Here is an 18,789-nt window from a genome sequence, read left to right as displayed (position 1 = left end):
CAGAGGCCGTGAGTTCAAGTCTCAACCAAGGCTGTAATTTTTCTACCTTTGTTCTAGCTTGATTTAAAACACTCCTTTCGGTCGTGTTTTAATTTATCGCCACTCGTTTCGAATTTCCTATTATACAGCGTGTATTTTTGATACGAACGCATAACCAAAAGGTAGTTTATGCTTTAATGGACATACTTTCATAGGTTTTATAAAAAGCAGACGACTTTTATTTTTTCATATAAAATAATCCAGCAAGCAATGTATCACTGTTTTAACTCAAAACGTCGCATTTAATGACGCGTACGACACAACCTTGGAGGATTTAACAAAAAAAAATTAAGGATTGTACAAAACAAAATAGTCTGCCAATTTTTGCGGGGGAGGGGCACGTCAAATGTATGGCTATTTGTATGTAACAAACAAATAGCCATGTCAGATAAACGTCAATATATACAATACATATGACCATTGGCCGAGGTTTTCGACAGAGGGGTAAGCTCTTGAAGGCGACTCACATTGTTGAATCCTCTCCACCTCCAACGTCACAACTGTCAGAAGTGATTATGATGTACGAAATACATTGCCACTCAACAAAAAATCAAAAATGCTCTGTTACCTCCTCTTCTTTATCCTCGCCTCATCCCGTTACGCGGGGTCGGCTTTCCTAATCTTGAGGCGCCACTTTGATCGCTGATAAGCGTCGTCACTGGACAGGCCCAACTCCTTCATATCTCTTCGGACATTCGTCAGCCAGGTAGTTACTGGCCTGCCCCTTCCTCCCTTTGCTGCAGCCATGGAGAGGCACTTCTTCACTACGTGATTTTCGGGTCTACGCATCACATGTCCGAACCACCTTAGTCTAGATTCCTTTAGCTTCTCGGTAACTGGTGCCACTTTGAAGGTGCCCCAAATGTATTCATTTCGGACTTTATCTTTAAGGGTACTCCTCCTGCCCAACGAAGCATACGCATTTCAGTAGTGTGTAGTTTTTGCTCGTGTATTTGCTTCGTAGCCCACGTTTCACTACCGTATAGTAGAACTGGCCTAACGGCAGTTTTATATACCTTGCCTTTAGTTTTCATTGGCATTTTTGGGTCACACAAGACCCCTGTTAGTTCGCGCCATTTATTCCATCCAGATGTTATTCGATGCGTTATGTCGGCTGTAATCGTGCCATCCTCAGCAATAACAGAACCTAGGTATTTGAACTTGTTTTACTCTTGGTAGGATTTTTCCATCAAGCTTCAGCTCAGTGTGTGTCGTGCTAGATTTGTCAGCGCTGAAGTTGAGCACCATATACTCGGTCTTGGTTCTACTTATGCGCAATCCGTTTGGCTCCAGAGATCGCCTCCAATGATCTAAACTATCCTGTACTTCTCGTTCATTGTCTGATATCAGAGCCACGTTATCAAACTAAAAAAAACCTTTCAGAATCGTTTTATAGCACTAAAACCTACGTCTAGTTTAAGTTTGCGAATGAAATGGTTAGATAGTCACCCGGTCGCAGATGAGGCACTGCACTGAGGACAGCAGTTTTCCGTCGAAGACGTCGGAAATGATGCTGCGGTACCGCGCGCCGCCGTTGTCGCCGCCGCCGCTTTGCTTCCTGGACAAACGAACACACAATGTAGAATACTGTAGAGAAACCAGTTTAACATTTAACTGGTGGTTTGATACTTGCGTGGCTGTTTTGTACGTTTTTAATAATTTAAATAAACTAAAGATAGATCAATTGAATGCACCTACTTAGTCAGCAAAGGATCGAAAACTGCGTGCGATTTATTGCAAGGTCTGTGGAGCCCTTAACTGATGGATTTAAGTCACCATAGAGATTAAAATAAACTGTATCTGTGGTAAGCCGTAATCTTTCTTGTCAAATACCTATATTATATTTATTTTATTTCGTTTTTAACTTGATGATAATTTTAATTCGTAAATAAAAAATATAATAAATAAATGTGTAAACCGAGCACTTTCATTTGGTTCCAATCGCGACCATACGTTCTTGCAGACCAGAATAGCAAAGCAATACCCCTCACAATGAGCGTACAATAGAGGTAGCAACAGGCGGGTCAATTTGCGAAAATTTATCTATTTGGAAAGCGTCTCTGCTTTACTAACTTTTTCGATATGAGTTTTTAAGGAGTATTAGGTACAGCATATATTACTTTTTATTTTATTTATTATGTAATAGGTAGCAAACGAGTAAACGAGCCGCCTGATGGGAAGCAGTCATCGCCGGCCATGGACATAAGCAACATAGGAGGAGCCACTTATGCCTTGCCAACTTTTGAGAATCCTAAGTACCTACCGCACCATGTCATAGCGCAAGCGAAACACCTCAGAAGGTAGCTCATTCCGCAAAAAAGAGCGAGATACCCGCTTTTTCTTTTTTGCCAAATGTATAATTACGTGTAACTTACGGTGGGTGGTGTACGGGTGGGTCCGGAGCGTCACTAGCGCCACTGGAGCAGGTTTCATACCGATCTTCAGCTTCGCTTGAACACGACAACGATGATTCTGAGCCGACGTCACGCGACGATGACGCTAGGGCTGTCAAATAACAATTTAGAAAAAACTCTGGTTGTTTGAACCAATTTACTTTAAAATTTACATGGTAGTCGTTTTCAGGGTTTTCTGGGGTACACCGTTGGCAGACAGCCTTAGTATACTTAGTTGCGATTAGATCACTATTGGCCAGTTGCTGGGTAGAATATGGTGAAAAAATGTCTAACAAGGCTCGGGAACCGATTTTAAAATAGCAGTATATACCGGTTTATTTTGGTTTTACTCCGAACTTTCATTAGAACGCAAACGTTATAAGAACTTTATTGTAACCTAAACCGCGTGTGCCGCGTAAACAAAGACACCGACATAGGAAGAAACCGGTTTTATTGTTCTAACCGGTTAATCTGACAAGAACTTTATGGAAATGTCTTCCTATATACCGGTCTTCCTATATAACGAAACCAAAATAAAAGGTTTTGCGCCAAGTACATGATAACGGTTTAGAACTTTAACCGTTTTCCGAGCCTTGATGTCTAATATATTAATAAATTTAATTTAAGTAATACATTTGATTATTAGGCCGCCTTTACATCTGTAAGTTTTACTTACGTAAGTAGGGACATAGTTATACTATAGAGTGAGAGATGAATATCATTATCTCATTCTAACAAATAGCTTTGTCCTTACTTACGTAAGTAAAACTTACAGGTGTAAAGGCGGCCTTACAAATGCTTTTGGTATTGTAAGTTCAAAACTTCTAAATGGCTACAGAAAGATAAATTTCTAGTATAGTATATTTCTTGTATAGGTACTTTTCTGTACACGTGTAATACATATTTTTATGTTGACTACAGGGAATATAGGGGCAGTACTTGCTTAGGTGTCAATGTACAGTTTATGTTTCCTATTAAGGCCACAAGATGGCCGACCCGCCCACGCGCACGGTCCCTATTAGACTGTATTAACAGCATAAATAAGTACAGGAGTTGAAGAATTATAACAAACTCACGGTTTTGGTGATGTGTTTGTACAGAGTACGCAGTTTGCTGTGTGCCCGCGAAGCTCGCTGATCGTCTATGCCTGTTCACAGACTCCGACTGCCCTACCCTGTAGGAAATAAAATATAAATTACTTGACGCATAATGTTAATCAACCTAATCCCAGAAATTGGCGCTGATATTTCGACAATCAACTGTCATCTGACCTTTGAACATAGAGGAAAACTATGCTTTCTTAGGATAAGTCCGATTTTGTCATGGGCATCGTCAGGGGGGGGGGGCTGCCCCTCTACTAGAGAACAAATCGTCTACATGAGCTGCCCCTCGCTTCGAATTCATTTTTATATACATTCCGAATCCAACACTCGTATTTCCAGGAGCACTATCTCTTTTTTACAACATTTTGTACTTGTTGACTAGATTAAACAAGCAATATGTCCCACACCCACTAGGGCGGCGCCACAGTCATGCCCGGAGCGAATAGCAACGTTTTACAACGTGACCTTTCCAACCTGAGAATAAGGGCCTGTTTCACAATGTCCAAGTAAAGTATCAAATAGCTAATTAAAAAATAAATTAACTGCCAGATAAAACTTCCTGCAAAACTTAGCACTTTATCTACAAGATGAGCTTATTTGAAGATTGTGAAACGCCAAGAATGACTTTATTCGTCAGGTAAATGGCAAGTAGTTTATTCAGGACTTTACGTGGACATTGTGAAACAGGCCCTAAGGCTTAAAAAGCGAAGGAAAGAAGCATGTGTATTAATAAAAAAAACTAAGGAAGTAGGTACCTGAGGTGTGGGTCAGTCCTCGTGTCGCTGTAGGCGGAGGGCGCGGGCGACTTCCGCCGCATGCGCGCGAACAGCGGCGCGTCGCTGGCTGCAACAACCACGGTGCAATTGGGTACTTGACACATGTTGAATATTATAACAAAATTTAGTTAAATGGATAGAAAATGAGCCATCGATTATAAAAAAGTGGAATTTCAAAAATTATATTGAGATTATAAAAAAATACAAGGCTCCTCAAAAATTTTTTTATTGTCTTTCATAAATAGAAAAGAAAATGGTACCATTCGATTCCTAACATTTTATTGAAAAATAAATTGTACGACAACTATACACATAAACGCAATATTTCAGGGTCAAAATGGCAATTTCCTTTATCTTCTATACATTTAGGACAGACTTACATGATGTGACGTCACATCACCTTATCATTTTGTTAGAGGCGTTTCAATCGTCGACTGCGAGCGTCAGTCTTTAACTCTAATTTCTGACCTTTGTGTTGCTTAAATTCCATGAGTCCTATATAGACATTTGATCCTCAGGAAAATCAAGATCGTTTGACATTATTTACAAAAAACAGTCAAGCAGACAATTATAGTTCTGCAAGCCATTTCCGTCAGTAGAATAAGGCGGTAAGTTTAAAAAAATGTAGGCGCAACCCTTCGCGCTACTACTCTCGTACTCTCATAGAAAATATTAATTTCGCGCTTTTTTATACTGACAAAGTGGGTTTGCTGAATTATAGTTTACGAATTATTCGAAAAAATTCTTACTACTTATTCACCGATCATCAAAATGCGAAAGTACTTCTAGAAGATAACATGGTGTTAATTAACAAATCAAAACAATGTTGCTTATGAGAATACCGAATAAATCATGTAACCGACTGGGTTTTACTTTAACGTGCATTCAACTGAAAAGAGAGATGAATGGTATGGGACAACATAAAACAAAGAGGCTTGTTAAATTGGTTAAAACACAAAAACTGAAGGTTTGCCAACGCGGTATGGAGCGCAACATTTTAGGTGTTCAGATAACCGATTGTATAAGAAACACTGCGCGCTAAAGCCCGCATTGCTGACGTAGGCACGTAGGTAAAAATATTTTTCTCAAACTTGCTATGAAATGATGACATGACCTACGTCAAATTAGGTCCGGAAATACTACATATCAGGTGCGATGAGTGAAGATGATATGTAAAGGAATTTCATACTGCCTTACACGCCTAGGACTGTAAAGCAACCTTCTTTTGTTTTTTAACGGCAAATTGTGACACAACGTCTTGGCATCCAAACATCAACTAGCTTCTACCATCAGTTAGCTTGATACGGTGATCTGTTGTGCATATTCGTTGCTAAGCAACGGCGGTGGCGCATCGCGCAGGCGCGCGGACTTACGCGCGTAAGTTTGTACACCGCTGGTAGAGTGGCGAGCCGAGTAGGTCGCCACAAAACAAATTGACTACATTTTTTTTGTTTTAATTGCAAGTTTGAGAAAAGCACTATATACATATCTCGGCGAGAAACGGGGTTGCCGGCCGCGTATCTCTATCGCGTATATATATCTACTTGGCCTGCAACCCTACGTTTCCCGGCCTCTATAGTAATGTACTATAAAAATGTCACCAAAACTAAAAAGGCTTACATAAATAATAATCACTTTACCTAGTTAATCTTCCACAAAAAGTTGTAAAAAATGTAAGTACCTCCAGAGGAGGCGGCACGGCGCCGCACGTGCAAGTTCCTGCTCTCCTGGTGGTCGCCGTCCGCCTCCGTGCCCAGCTTGTCTTCCGGCATACTGTCCCAGACCTAAACACAAAAAGAAAACTCACTCTCAGTTTAATAACTCATTGGCACAAACATTTAAGTCCTTAGCATACCAGTAGCATAATTTTGAAAAAGAAAAAAATATCGAAAAATCTACCGTCTCCCACCCCCTTGTAAGAAAAAATAAGTCATGGTCGACCTCAAAATTCTATGAAACTTCGACGTTTACATCACACTGCTGATGGTCCCGGGTTCAAATCCTGGTAAGGGCATTTATTCGTGTGATGAGCATGGATATTTGTTCCTGAGTCACGGGTGTTTTCTATGTATTTAAGTATTTATAAATATTTATATATTATATATATCGTTGTCTAAGTACCCTCAACACAAGCCTTATTGAGCTTACTGTGGGACTTAGTCAATTTGTGTAATAATATCCTATAATATTTATTTATTTATTTCACAGACAGGCCTTTCAAAATCGCTGCCAACTTATCTTGGTTAGACTCTAGTAAAATTTTGCATAGTCAGCCTAACGAGGCCATAGATACCTAACGAACACTTACTGGTTCCTTCAACTCCTCGTGCAGCTGGTCCATGAAACAGCGAAGGAACTCCTGTGTGTCATGCTGCTGGTAACCTCGGAACATTGGGTGTACCTAAAAAGGTCATGAGGGATTATTAGGATGGCGTACCGTTTATTTTTCCTGATGGTAAGCGATTACCTTCGCCCATGGACACCGCACGGACATAAAAAAACCGTGTATATAATGTAAAACAAATCAACAATCACATTATAATTTCCCAAGAATTTACCGTTTGTAAATTTAAGTTACTTATTTTTTGAAATTAAGCTAAATTAAATAAGCTTAAATTAAACCTATCAATTATTGCCAGAATTATGTCAGAAAGATTACAGTCAATTTAAGTGCAATAAGAATAAATCAAAGTTTGCAAATAGATAATAAAGGAATTAACTCTTAATTAATATCATTAAGGTCAAGGTAAAATGATATTTGTTATTATGACTTTGAAATTACTTGCTATCGATATCGATAAGATAACACTCAAGTCGATATTTAATTAATCACTAGGACTGGTATGTTTTGTCCCGGAGAACCAGGGCTATGTGCATAACTTACATTCCGAATGCCGTATATGATTCCGTTTGGTACGAGGTAACCCCTAGTTTTTCTGCTCCACATTTCTTTCACTAATTTTTGGTATGCTCTGAAACAAATGAAAAAATCGACTTTAACACTTATATTTAGACTGGCTCGGTTAATATATTACGATCTGTTTCACAATGTCCAAGTAAACTCCTGAATAAGCTACTATCCATAGGTCACTGGTTCATATCCGGTTCGAAGGACCATATGGCGGAGCCATGGTCAGGTGCAGCTGAGTGGACTGTAGGTATTTAGAGTTAAAAGATGTGCTAGGAAAATAAAGATTTATTCTAGCAGAAATGGTAGCAAGTTACATTTCGAAGGTTTTATGAAGTGTTTCTATAGTAACAAAAATCAATAATGTCATAGTTTTTAAATGAAGAACTTTTAGTTTATTTTTAATGTTGCTAACAGCCATTTATCTGACGAATAAAGTCATCGATGGCGTTTTACAATCTTCAAACAAGCTTAACTGGTAGATGAAGTGCAAGGTTGCGTTGTTTTATCAGATCACAGAGTTCCTATGGCCAACCTCCTGTCTCCATCATCAGATCAGCTCGATGGTACCATAATATTGCATTGTCACCTGACTTACATATGTATACAAATTTTCAGCTTCATCGGAAACCGGGAAGTGGATCAAATTTAACTTGCAAGATTTGACCCGTACAAACATACATATTACATAAATAAATGCTTGTAAAAACAGTTCTAATTTAGCATATTTGTAATCCTAAACATATTTTGTAAAATATTTAAACCGTTTCCCTTCCATCTTCGTTTCATAGATAAGAGCCAGTGAACGTTTAACGGGGACAGAAGATTTGATGCTTCCACTAAGGCGCAGATGAGAGGAGCGTGCGAGATAACCGGGTTGTAATCCAGCGGAGAAAAAAAGAAAACCAATGCTATTGGTTGGTTCTAGCATGTCTCCCCTCCTCTTCGCCTGAGTGGAAAGGGCGGCTTACCTCGCTAGTCCAGGTTTCTTATCGCCAGCGAGAACGGTAACTGCCGCAGCACATTCCAGAAAGTACGATGTGAAAGGCGCTGTGTTGCTCAGAGCCTGAAGGGCCGCGTTCATGTAGCACGTGTTGCCCATGTTCTGGAGACCCACTAGACCTGTATTCCACCGTGTGACGTTAGAGTTAAGGACCATATTTCAATAAGTAACTTCAAATAAGGCTAGTCTGTAGATTATTTGTTGTATTTTCTGATTATTTAATTTAATAACATTGTGCGATAAAGTCAACCGTACATTTTCAGCTGTTAGTACCTACACCTTACACAGTAGATTAAGGAAAAATTTTGAGTGCTGTCATGCAGTTAGGCGAAAAAAAAATGTATAATGAATATTGCTGTATATTTTTTATTGAGTAAATAAAATAATAATAATTAAAAAAAACTTATAGATGTCACATGGGGCCCTGCCCAACATCAGGATGGCCGTGTTGAAGATAATAAATTCCCCTCATCGCCATCTATTGGCTGAGTGCGATCATATTAGTTAATTGGCAGTTAACGTACATCAAATAGTCAGACAAAGCTAACGCTTCACTTTGCTGTTGACAGAGTGCGGAGTGAAAACAAAAACCTCAAATCACAATGAAAAATGAAAACGTTTATTATGGTAAATCCACACTTTATCAAGTCAAAGTTTAGAAGAGTTAACTTAGATGGAGTATTAATACCTCGTGGACGATCATAGTCATCATCATCATCGTCTGTAGTAACGAGACCCGACGAACCGACGCGAGCGCTCGCCGGTTCGCCCTCCACTGTTGAATCTGGACTTATCTGCAACAAAGTAAGATATTATATACAATTATATTATTATAGAGACATTCTTACACAAATTGACTAAGTCCCACGGTAAGCCAAGAAGGCTTGTGTTGTGGGTACTTAGACAGCGATATATATAATATATGTGCACGCAGTAGGACGGCTGGCTCTGTTATAAAACCTACCCTATTGTAGGCGACCGCTGCTCGCACGTGGACTTCCTTCTCGCAGATGTAGCACCACACCCGCTCCGTGGACACGTTCATGTGCACGCAGTGGGACGGCTGGCTCTGGAATAAAACGGAATTCAGTAGATTATCACACTTGCTCGTAATCACAAAGCGAGATATTTCAAGCAGCTGTAGCGGGAAGTACAGGTACAGTCGCCAACAGATATATCGGACCGGCCGAGGTGCTCAAAAATATCTGAACAGCCGCGTAGCCAACGTTACAATCGTTAACTCTCTTTCATATTAGTGCGACTGTGACAGTTGCGTTTCGTTCGCCACGGAACGTGAGCGATATGCACGTTGGCTACGCGGGCAGGCACATTAACGCCTTGACAGTAGAGGAGTGTTCAGATATTTGTGAGCACCTCGGCCGCTCCGATATACAATGTGACGGTGACTGTATATATTTATATCCAAAAAATTAAGGATTTTTTATTGAATTATGCCACTAAGTGTCACTTGCACCATTCCACTAACCCGGGGTTAACTGGTTAAACCGTTAACCCAGTGTCAAATTATACTGGTAACCATGGTAACTCCAGGTTTAACCGATTAACCCCGGGTTAGTGGGATGGTGCAGGTGCCCTAAGGATGGTATTCTACCTGGCCAATGTCTTGGTCCAGTGTGTATTCGGATCTCACATTTGGCTTAATGAGAGAGTGGACAGGTGGAATACCATCCTAAGTCATATACCAAACGTTACCTAAAGACAATGTGGTAAAGACCGTCTATCGTAGGTAAGACACCGGTCTTGCCCGCATCGACCTCACTTAAAGTAGAGCTATAAGTGAGTTTACGTTTACTTTAAAATGCTGATGAAAACGACATCAAATCTAAATACAACAATAAGACTGCACTATCGAAATTAACTTTTTTTAGTTTAAGTACCGATGTACGTATATAATATAACTAGATGAACTTTTGCTGAACATCTGGCGCTCAAAATTTACATAAGTAACGTAACTTTTGACAATTTTATACTATGGTGGTTTAATATTATGGTACCATCAAGCTGATCTGATGATGGAGACAGGAGGTGGTCATATGAACTCTGTGATAAGACAACGCAACCTAATTGTGTCTCGATGAGTACAGTCAGCGATAAAAACTTATTTCAAAACATTATAAAAATCTTTCCATGCACATTAGCAACTTTTAGACATTAATATTCGTCGCAACACTGACCTTCCTTTGGTCTGTTATTACCTAACTTTAAGTGTTTTTTCATTTCCTGTCTATTTTTAACTGTATGATGCACAATGAAGAATATTTACTTACTTACCTTCAATACATTTCAAACATTCGTTTCGTCTCACTTATCTTATTTGCTGTCTTAATGTGTGTATTGAGAACGGAAATCCTGTCAGTACTTGCATATATATAACATATATACGTATAAGCACAGGTACATAAATAATGTAAATACTAGAGCGCGGGAAATTGAGCTCGGTTAGAATAAATTGTGGTTCAGTTCAAAGTTCAACATACTGTGATTATGTGTATTTGTGCGCATCAATCACAACTTGTTTTAGTGACCATTTGCAACTTTTTTGAAGTGAAAACTTCTTTAGCGGCGCTGTGCACTTTTTGTGATGGGGAATAAATGTTAAACTCGCGACAGGTCACGTTACCGACAGATTCGATAGATTGAAAATTCGTAAGACGGACATGTGACCTAATCGAAAAACTCCATGATGGTTTTAGTAATGATGATGGTGTAAGAGTCGTTGAAATTATCGATGGAAGTTGATTTTTCTGAAATAAACTTTTTAATGTTAAATGATTGTGATACTCGTAGTTCTGAAGTGTAACATTTTTAATGTAATATAAATTGTCATGTTTGTGTACGATAGCGCAATAAATGAATATTGTATTTTAACACATAAATGATAGTACTTTTATACTGATAATTAAAGCAATTCGTGCAAAATTATTCCCTAACCATTGTGTATTGGTTAATATTCAAAGCTGCGGGCAGCTTTGCTGCGGGCTGACATGGGCGTAGGCAGGTACAGGCAGCCCCCTCCCCCCCCCCCACCTCAATTTTTACATACATTGTTTGCACCTCTACGTTCACTCCCTAGTTCACTGGCTGGCTACGCCCTTGAGCGTTCATCAACTGAAGACGGCAGCACAGATTTTCCCTATTCATTGGCGCGAAGCATTAATACATAATGAAAGTAGCAGTCAAATAAAATAATAATTCTGTAAATAATATACCTACGCTTTTGTGGTTGCATGCGTAATAATGAGTGTTAAATTCTGTATGTATTCAAGGAATACTGGTCTCGATCGAATGCCAAACTGAGTCATCTAAAATTAGAAGCAATTCACACAAAGATCTTTGTTCATTATGAAGTCCTTGTTCTTGATGTTATGTATGAAATGTATGAGATACTCAACGGGGCAATGCGGCCAGCCTTCTGGGCACCCTTTCCATCGGTAGCTAGCTTGAGGACATTTTCTATTTATAAGACTCTTATTTTACGTTTACTTTTTATCATTATTTTTAAGTTTATTTATAGTCTATTTTATTAATTTGGAATGTAAAACCATTATTAAAATATTGAGATATTCTTGATGTTGTTGTAATTATTATTCCAGTAGCTAGAAGAAATATGTGTAGCGTCAGACCAAGATAAGTTGGCAGCGAGTTTGACCCAGACGGTGCAAGTGTTATTTTAAACGTCAAACTTCTACGAAATTATGATGTTTAGTTAAGGCTGGGCTATCAAAATCGTTGCCAACTTAGCTTGGTTTGTCTATAATGTTCAAGATATTAAGCTAAATTGCGATAGTATGAACATGTTTTAAACAGTATACGAGTATCTAATGGTAACTCCCTGATATCGAACATATTTTGTGACAAATAATGAAGTTTTGAAAATTACCTCAAAAAAATATTTAAAGTTTCGATTGACTCTAAATATCTTGACACCAAAATTCATCTAAATTTATTCAGCTGTTTTAAAGAGTGAAGATGTGACTGACAGACAGACAGAGTTACTTTTGCAAATATTAGCAGGTATAGTAAGGATTAGTAGAGATTTGTAAAATCTCGCGCCACGCTATGAAATCCTGATACCATTCGTTGGGCCCTCGTTAGTGCAAGAGTTCCAGCAGTCCTTGAGCCCAGCGGGCTGGCCAGGAACGACGGCACGAGGCCTGACGGAATGACCGGTGCCTTGGACCATGGGTCGGCCGCTAGTTTGGGATGCTACTTGCATTGCGTTTACACCCTGGCACCGACCCATGTTCCAAGCACCAAAGATGATGCTGGCGGTCACTATTTCGCACAGCGCGTAAATATCGCTATACAGCTGGGAAATACGGTCAGCCTTCTGGGCACCTTGCCCGTTTACGGCGATTTAAGACAATTTTACTGTTTGTTTGTTTTTTCTATTTTTCGATTTTGTCGGAAATAAATTTTTTACTAATATTATAATTGCAAATGTAACTCTGGTCTGTCTGTTACCTCTTCAGATTTAAAACGCTGAACCGATTAATATGAAATTTGGTGTGAAGCTGTTTCAAGGCCCGGAGAAGGACATATGATAGTTTTAGGTAGACGAATTGTGCAGAAGCTAGTAACTAAATGAGTGTACCTTTTGGTGCAAGGTGCTGTGGTCATTGCGGACCTCGGAGCAGCCCACATGATGGCAGTCGGGCTGCAGGCAGATCCACAGGTTGGGTCCGGGACACCCACAGTCGAAGCATGTTAAGTTCTGAAAATAGAAATAGGGGTTATGATACAAGTCAGAATAGTTGCTGACTTCAACTTTAACTTCTTAGTCAACTTCAACATTTATTTAGCAAAAAGGCCACAAGGGCACTTTTACACGTCAATAGGCAGGGACCACACAGACCGAGCATTCGCCCGAGGCAATTTGCTCGCGCACAGAACGGCCAGTGTGACCTGCCTAATATGGAATTTGCATACAAGCAAAAAAATGCACATCAACAATTATAAAATACAATTAACTGAAAATATCAATGCAAACTAAAGTATTTTTATTACTTAGAGGTGTATAAAGTCACATAATGTTGAATTAAAAAAAAAACTCAAATTATAATATTAAAAAAAAAACAATCAGATACAAAAAAAAACTAAAATTATTTAGATTATATAGTTTATCAAATTATCCTTAGAGATGTATAGGGTCTCCAAGAGTCAAGATTCTGTATAATTAAAACATTCATAAGGTTAAAAGAAACATGCTGAAATTCTTCAATTTAGCCTCCTAAGGCCCACCATACAAAAAAATGCCATTCGTATTTGAAATCAATAGTCAAGGAAGTTATGGTTCAATTTCTATTATTATGAACAGAGGCCGGAATTCTCGTGCCAGTTTTATACCTATTTAAAGTAGAATATAACATATTAAAATAAAATAAAAAATAGAGGTAAAAACAAGCGACTATCACTAAAGAGTGATCTCTTCCAGATAACTTTTGAGTAGTTAAAAATGTGGAATAGAGATGTGCAATAAAAATAATGAAAACTGAATAGTTAATAGTTTCTACTTCAGTTCTGTGTTTTTTTTGTTTATTTCATGTTCAAAGAGGAGGTGGCCAGAGGAACTCTATGATAAAACAACATAAACTACTTGTGTGTGGGGTTTTTAGAATCGTCTTGATGCCTGTGCGAGCACTAGTTGCCTGTGGAAAAAAAGTACAGTCAGCGATAAAAGCTTGTACCAACAATGAAATTTTTGCCCAAAACTTATTTTGTAATAAGCTTGCAAAATTAGTTTTTGATTAACAACAGATTTGAATTTCGTTTTCTGTTAGCTTCATAACATAATTAATTATTAATTCATGACCTTTTTGTTTAGTCTACCTGAATAAACTGATACAATAAATGATGATGCAAGTTTCATTAAAAATGTCATCATATTAAACAGGAAGTTCTCGCAGGGATCGGAGTGTTTTTAGATAATGACTTTGTATTATTAGGATGCCCAATTAGAAATAAAATAATTAACAAAGAACGACAAAAAATACCCTTTTCGTTCCCATACAAAAAAATACTGGTTTCCGGTCCCTGAGTTCTAGTATGACTTCCACAAAATAATTACAGGACAAATAATTTTCAAATTAACATTTTTTTTACTCTTCTGTGCTTCTTTGGGAATGTATAGTTCCATAGAAGAAAATCTTTTTAGTGACTGTTAGATTTAAAAAAAGTAGTATCCCCGCAAAGACAGTAAAATTAGGCCTCATGTTAACATAAAGAAATTGATGTTAGCAAGCTTCCATCACATAATCTGCAACATTTTGTGTTGTGGCTTAATTAACATTAAAGAGAATTTTATGATTTACAAAGACTCATATTATTTTGTTAACGGGTACATAATATGGCCCTCTTACTACTAAGCAACTATTTTCTGTGCTTAATTATTAAACACAAACAATACCACAAAATTTTGTTTTGAAACGATCGAAGAGAAAACACCAATACTTTGTTGCTAACATGTCTGAGGTGATGTAAACAAAGAAGGGCAGGTACCAGGCAGGCATGAGTGGCAAGCAGTAAACACATAGATTATGATGCTTGTTAGCCAGCCCCTAGCGAGTGCACACACGCGACTGCCGTAACGTTACACAATGATAAACGAAGGAATGCTATAATTGCCCATTAAGCAAACTCTAAGTGACATCCCTTTATAGGTTATGTTAGATATGACCAAAATATTTCCTTACCTCTTTAGACTGCCACAAATCCTTCCCGAGAAACTCCGCGACCTTATTCAGATGTTCACACGTCACCCCCTTATCCATTATGATTATTACAACTTTAACACAAATACGTAAATATGAAGTTTATTGCTACACTGAGGACTTGTAAATAAAGGACATGTTTTATGCCAACGGTGCCTTTAACGGATTTTTATTACCGTCCGGGGTAAGAATCAAAGAATGTTGATAATTAGAATGAAACATTTCGGGTTTAAAGACAATAATTGAATTAGATTACAGAAATTTTCTATAACACGAACTCTTTTCGTGACGAGCGAAAAGACAGGCGGTGTTACCTGTGCCAAAAATTGAATAAGAATTTAATCAGCTGATACCATGCTGATAAGTTATTGGTGTTATCTATAATATAAATAATATTTGATTGAAATAACAAATCGATCATTTTATGGGAAACATTTATGATATGTATAAATTGTTCTTGTTTCGTATTGTATGAATTCTGTAAAATGAAGATAAATTACATTTTTGGACGCATCTTAAATGTCAGACAAGGAACGTTCAAAAAGTAGTTATTTTTCTTGTAGTAGTATTCTTCTAACAATATCCTTGTAATTATCATTATATTTTTTGTGATAAAATTAATGTTATAAATTACTGATAAATAACTTCATAACTCCTTGCATTTATTTTATAGAATGTTGCATGAGTAGTTTATATATTATTGAAAAATAAGAATGTACATTTAGAAAATGTGTCACTAGTGTCAGTGCGATATTAGTATTAGAACGAAAAATTACTTGACGTTTTGTGGTTTATTTGTTTCAGGGGGCCTACCGCAAAAACCGAAATTCGCAAATTGCGGGGATCTTTTTCTTTTACTCTCACTAACACGTAAATAGAGTGACAGAGAAAAATGCCCGCAATTAACGAATTTAGATTTTCGTGGTTATAGCCCAGCTACTGCTGCTAATCTATATTATACATTTGTTTCGTTTACGATCGATACATAAACAAAATATAGGATTTTTTAATATTCTAGACGTTGGAATTATTTAAAATGACTTCAGCGTCATCTAGCAGCGCTCGCTCGTTGTTCGCCGAATCGAAACAACGGCTTGCAGAGCGAGTACAAGTAAACATGAACAATATCTCTTCGCTAACACGGCAAATTCAGCGAGGCTCAAGATCTAACGAGGTTGGTGGCTAGTACAAGTCTTTTAACACCTTTCACAAGGACTTTTTTAACAATTGTAGATATTTTCACACTGCAAACTTACTCAAATATGACATTACAGCTCTTGACTAAAGCTGCTCGTGAGTTCGTAGCGTCCGAGAACCTTATGGAGGGCGCCGAAGAGAACCTTAAGAAGATGAACCTGATTGGAGTCCACATGGGGTACCAGTTTGAGAATATTCTCAAGTCAGCACAAGTCTTAGCCGAGATTAATGAGCAGGTGGCAGCCATGCACAGATGACCTGCGAGTTTTGCTTAGATTATTATGTATTGTGCTCGCTGGGCTAAAATTCCTTGGTCTCTCAATTGTATAAGTTTTGCCCAAAATGTATTTTAGACAAGACTTGTGTTCTTGTAGCTACCTAGTATTAATATAATACATTACATAGTAAGGTTAAATGATGAATATATATACATATTATTGGATGTATATTGTATGCATATTGTATTGTATTCTTTGTATGATGCTAACAGTTTACAGTAGAAAGCTAAAAAATAAATGTACATACACCAAAAAAAATTAATATTTTGGTATTTTGGCACTTTATACATGTCATGTAATAACTTTCATACAAAAAGGCAGCAACTATAGCACCTTATAGCAGTTTATAGCATCAATACCATGTTGGTTTGTAAATGTATTTAATTATCTTTTAAATAGTAAAGTACTTATCAAAAACTACCTATAACTGTAGGCTGTACCTTATATGTTATTCTTAGGCAGTTATCATACCATCATGGCATCTATAAAACTGCAACAGAATGATAACTACCCTAGGAAGAATGTTCTGCAAATTTAACCATATCTTTAACCAAATTGTTTCTTCCTATTAGCCGGGTCCACACAGAGCGAGCATATGCGCGAGGCAATTTCCTCACGCACAAACCGGCCAGTGTAGACGTGCCTCGGTCTAGGGAGCGAGCTCGGGTGAGGAAAACGCATGCTAAAAGATATGGTTAAATTTGTAAATTGTTTAGTATATTTTGATTGTTATATAAATTGTATATGGTTGTTAGCTGAAATAAAATTTGGTCATGACATTAAACAGTGTTTAAATAGTTAGTTGCATAAATAAAAGTTGGATCTAGCAGTAATTAGCAGTAGCCATGCTGATGCTTTTTTACTATCCAAAGCTTTACTTAAATACCAGCATATCTTATGCTATTAATCTTTATCCTATTTGACGCCATCTCAAACTTGGTCAAACACAAAAGCCCCTCTTTTGTGGAGGCCCGGAGCAGTAGCCCCGGTTGCCCTCCCCTAAATCCGGCCCTGCATGTCCGCTCTCACGACCTCCATTGATATTGGGCTGTAGTCGCGCGCGTCATATGACGTCTTTGGCGGTCAAAAGGTTAAAAGGTAGACAATAACACCCCTGGCGTTGCAGGCTCCATAGGATACGATGACCGTTTATCATCAGGCGTGCCGTATGCTTGTTAGCCACTGACGTGATATAAAATAAAATAAAACCGGCCAAGTGCGAGTCGGACTCGCATAGGAAGGGTTCCGTACCATTATATATAAAAACGGTCACCCATCTCAGTACGGAAAGCCTACCGCGAACCACGTTCGACGTGTTGCCTCCCTGTCACACTTACGTACGAATTTACAAGTGCGACAGAGAGGCAACACGTCGAACGTGGTTCGCGGTAGGCCTTCTGACCCCGCCCGATGTTGCTTAACTTCGGTGATTGGATGAGAACCTCGAGATTGGAAAGAAATATTTATTTTATTCTGTTTTTAGTATTTGTTGTTATAGCGGCAACAGATATATATAATCTGTAGAAATTTCAACTGGCTAACTATCACGGTTCATGAGATACAGCCTGGTGACAGGCGGACGGACGGACCAGGCGCGGATACAAGATTTGGCTTAGGGGGGGGCCATTTTGAGAAAATCATATATTTTTGGTAAAAAATAAAATTTACTCAATTTAGTAATGTGAGAGCCAGGGTTTTAGGGGGGGGCCATTGCCCCTATGGCCCCCCCCCTTGTATCCGCGCCTGGGACGGACGGACAGCGAAGTCTCAGTAATAGGGTCCCGTTTGACCCTTTGGGTACGGAACCCTAACAGACTTTTTACTGTTAGCAATATTGCGTAGAGCAATTTGTTGCTATGACAAGTATCTTAGGCGTTTATCTTTAACTGAACTCTAAAATAAGGTTCTCAATACGACAGTATTTTACTAAGAAACATAACTCTGGAATATGGCGTTAATAATGATTTTTAAATCTTATTTGATTATTTCTTGAATGATTTTGAACTTCGATTCGGCATAACCCAAACACAATTCCGTTGTGTTGTTTTATGTTATGGCAGAGTTCTTATGACCACCTCCTGTGTCCATCATCAGTGCAGCTCGTCCCTCAACATATATGCAGGTATGTAAAGTTTTAGCTCGATCGATTGGGACATAAGCTTGCAAAATTTGACCCGAACATAGGCACATTGCAAGTTAATAAAAGCTTCTAAAAATAAAGTTTTCAAAGTAAAGAGAATAAGAAAAGTGATAAAAAATCATTTTTGAGGAGGTCCAGTCGCAAAAACAGGTTGAAAATGTTATATATAGCCCGTAAATTATTACAGGTGACTAAATAAACATCCTGTATATATTTCGGGG

The 18,789-nt window shown here is 38.2% G+C and overlaps 2 protein-coding genes across 3 annotated transcripts in view; one reads left to right on the top strand and one right to left on the bottom strand.

The window, feature by feature from the left end:
- The window catches only part of LOC133530387 (ubiquitin carboxyl-terminal hydrolase 20), a 29,206-nt gene extending 13,908 nt beyond the window's left edge, over positions 1 to 15,298 (bottom strand). The window contains exons 1-12 of one of the 2 annotated variants that reach the window (XM_061868299.1): positions 14,936 to 15,298; positions 12,838 to 12,957; positions 9,187 to 9,291; positions 8,911 to 9,016; positions 8,191 to 8,341; positions 7,196 to 7,283; positions 6,620 to 6,712; positions 5,993 to 6,095; positions 4,291 to 4,378; positions 3,509 to 3,606; positions 2,415 to 2,544; positions 1,489 to 1,597 (exon numbers count right to left, since the gene is read on the bottom strand). In XM_061868299.1, coding sequence (XP_061724283.1) covers positions 1,489 to 1,597; positions 2,415 to 2,544; positions 3,509 to 3,606; positions 4,291 to 4,378; positions 5,993 to 6,095; positions 6,620 to 6,712; positions 7,196 to 7,283; positions 8,191 to 8,341; positions 8,911 to 9,016; positions 9,187 to 9,291; positions 12,838 to 12,957; positions 14,936 to 15,013 — 1,269 coding nt within the window. In that variant the 5' untranslated portion in view covers positions 15,014 to 15,298. Of the gene's footprint in view, positions 1 to 1,488; positions 1,598 to 2,414; positions 2,545 to 3,508; positions 3,607 to 4,290; positions 4,379 to 5,992; positions 6,096 to 6,619; positions 6,713 to 7,195; positions 7,284 to 8,190; positions 8,342 to 8,910; positions 9,017 to 9,186; positions 9,292 to 12,837; positions 12,958 to 14,649; positions 14,723 to 14,935 lie in introns of those variants that run through there. The other variant, XM_061868300.1, reaches the window with a different exon arrangement.
- Positions 15,299 to 15,711: 413 nt separating this feature from the next.
- Positions 15,712 to 17,212, top strand: LOC133530388 (BLOC-1-related complex subunit 7). Its single transcript, XM_061868301.1, has 2 exons — positions 15,712 to 16,127; positions 16,228 to 17,212. Exons 1-2 carry the CDS (start codon positions 15,990 to 15,992, stop codon positions 16,405 to 16,407), a joined length of 318 nt encoding a protein of 105 aa, XP_061724285.1. The 5' UTR covers positions 15,712 to 15,989; the 3' UTR covers positions 16,408 to 17,212.
- The last annotated feature ends 1,577 nt before the right edge of the window (positions 17,213 to 18,789 follow it).

This window comes from Cydia pomonella, chromosome 22, assembly GCF_033807575.1.
Source record: "Cydia pomonella isolate Wapato2018A chromosome 22, ilCydPomo1, whole genome shotgun sequence".
Classification (NCBI taxonomy): domain Eukaryota; kingdom Metazoa; phylum Arthropoda; class Insecta; order Lepidoptera; family Tortricidae; genus Cydia; species Cydia pomonella.
Note: the sequence above shows the minus strand (reverse complement) of the source record. Positions and strands in the feature narration are given on the sequence as shown.

What these genes read in the sequence shown, in the direction of transcription:
- LOC133530388 (XM_061868301.1), top strand. Translation starts at nt 15,990, where the DNA reads ATGACTTCAGCGTCATCTAGCAGCGCTCGCTCGTTGTTCGCCGAATCG. An exon ending in GAGGCTCAAGATCTAACGAG is followed by an intron (nt 16,128 to 16,227) that starts GTTGGTGGCTAG and finishes ATGACATTACAG; the next exon opens with CTCTTGACTAAAGCTGCTCG.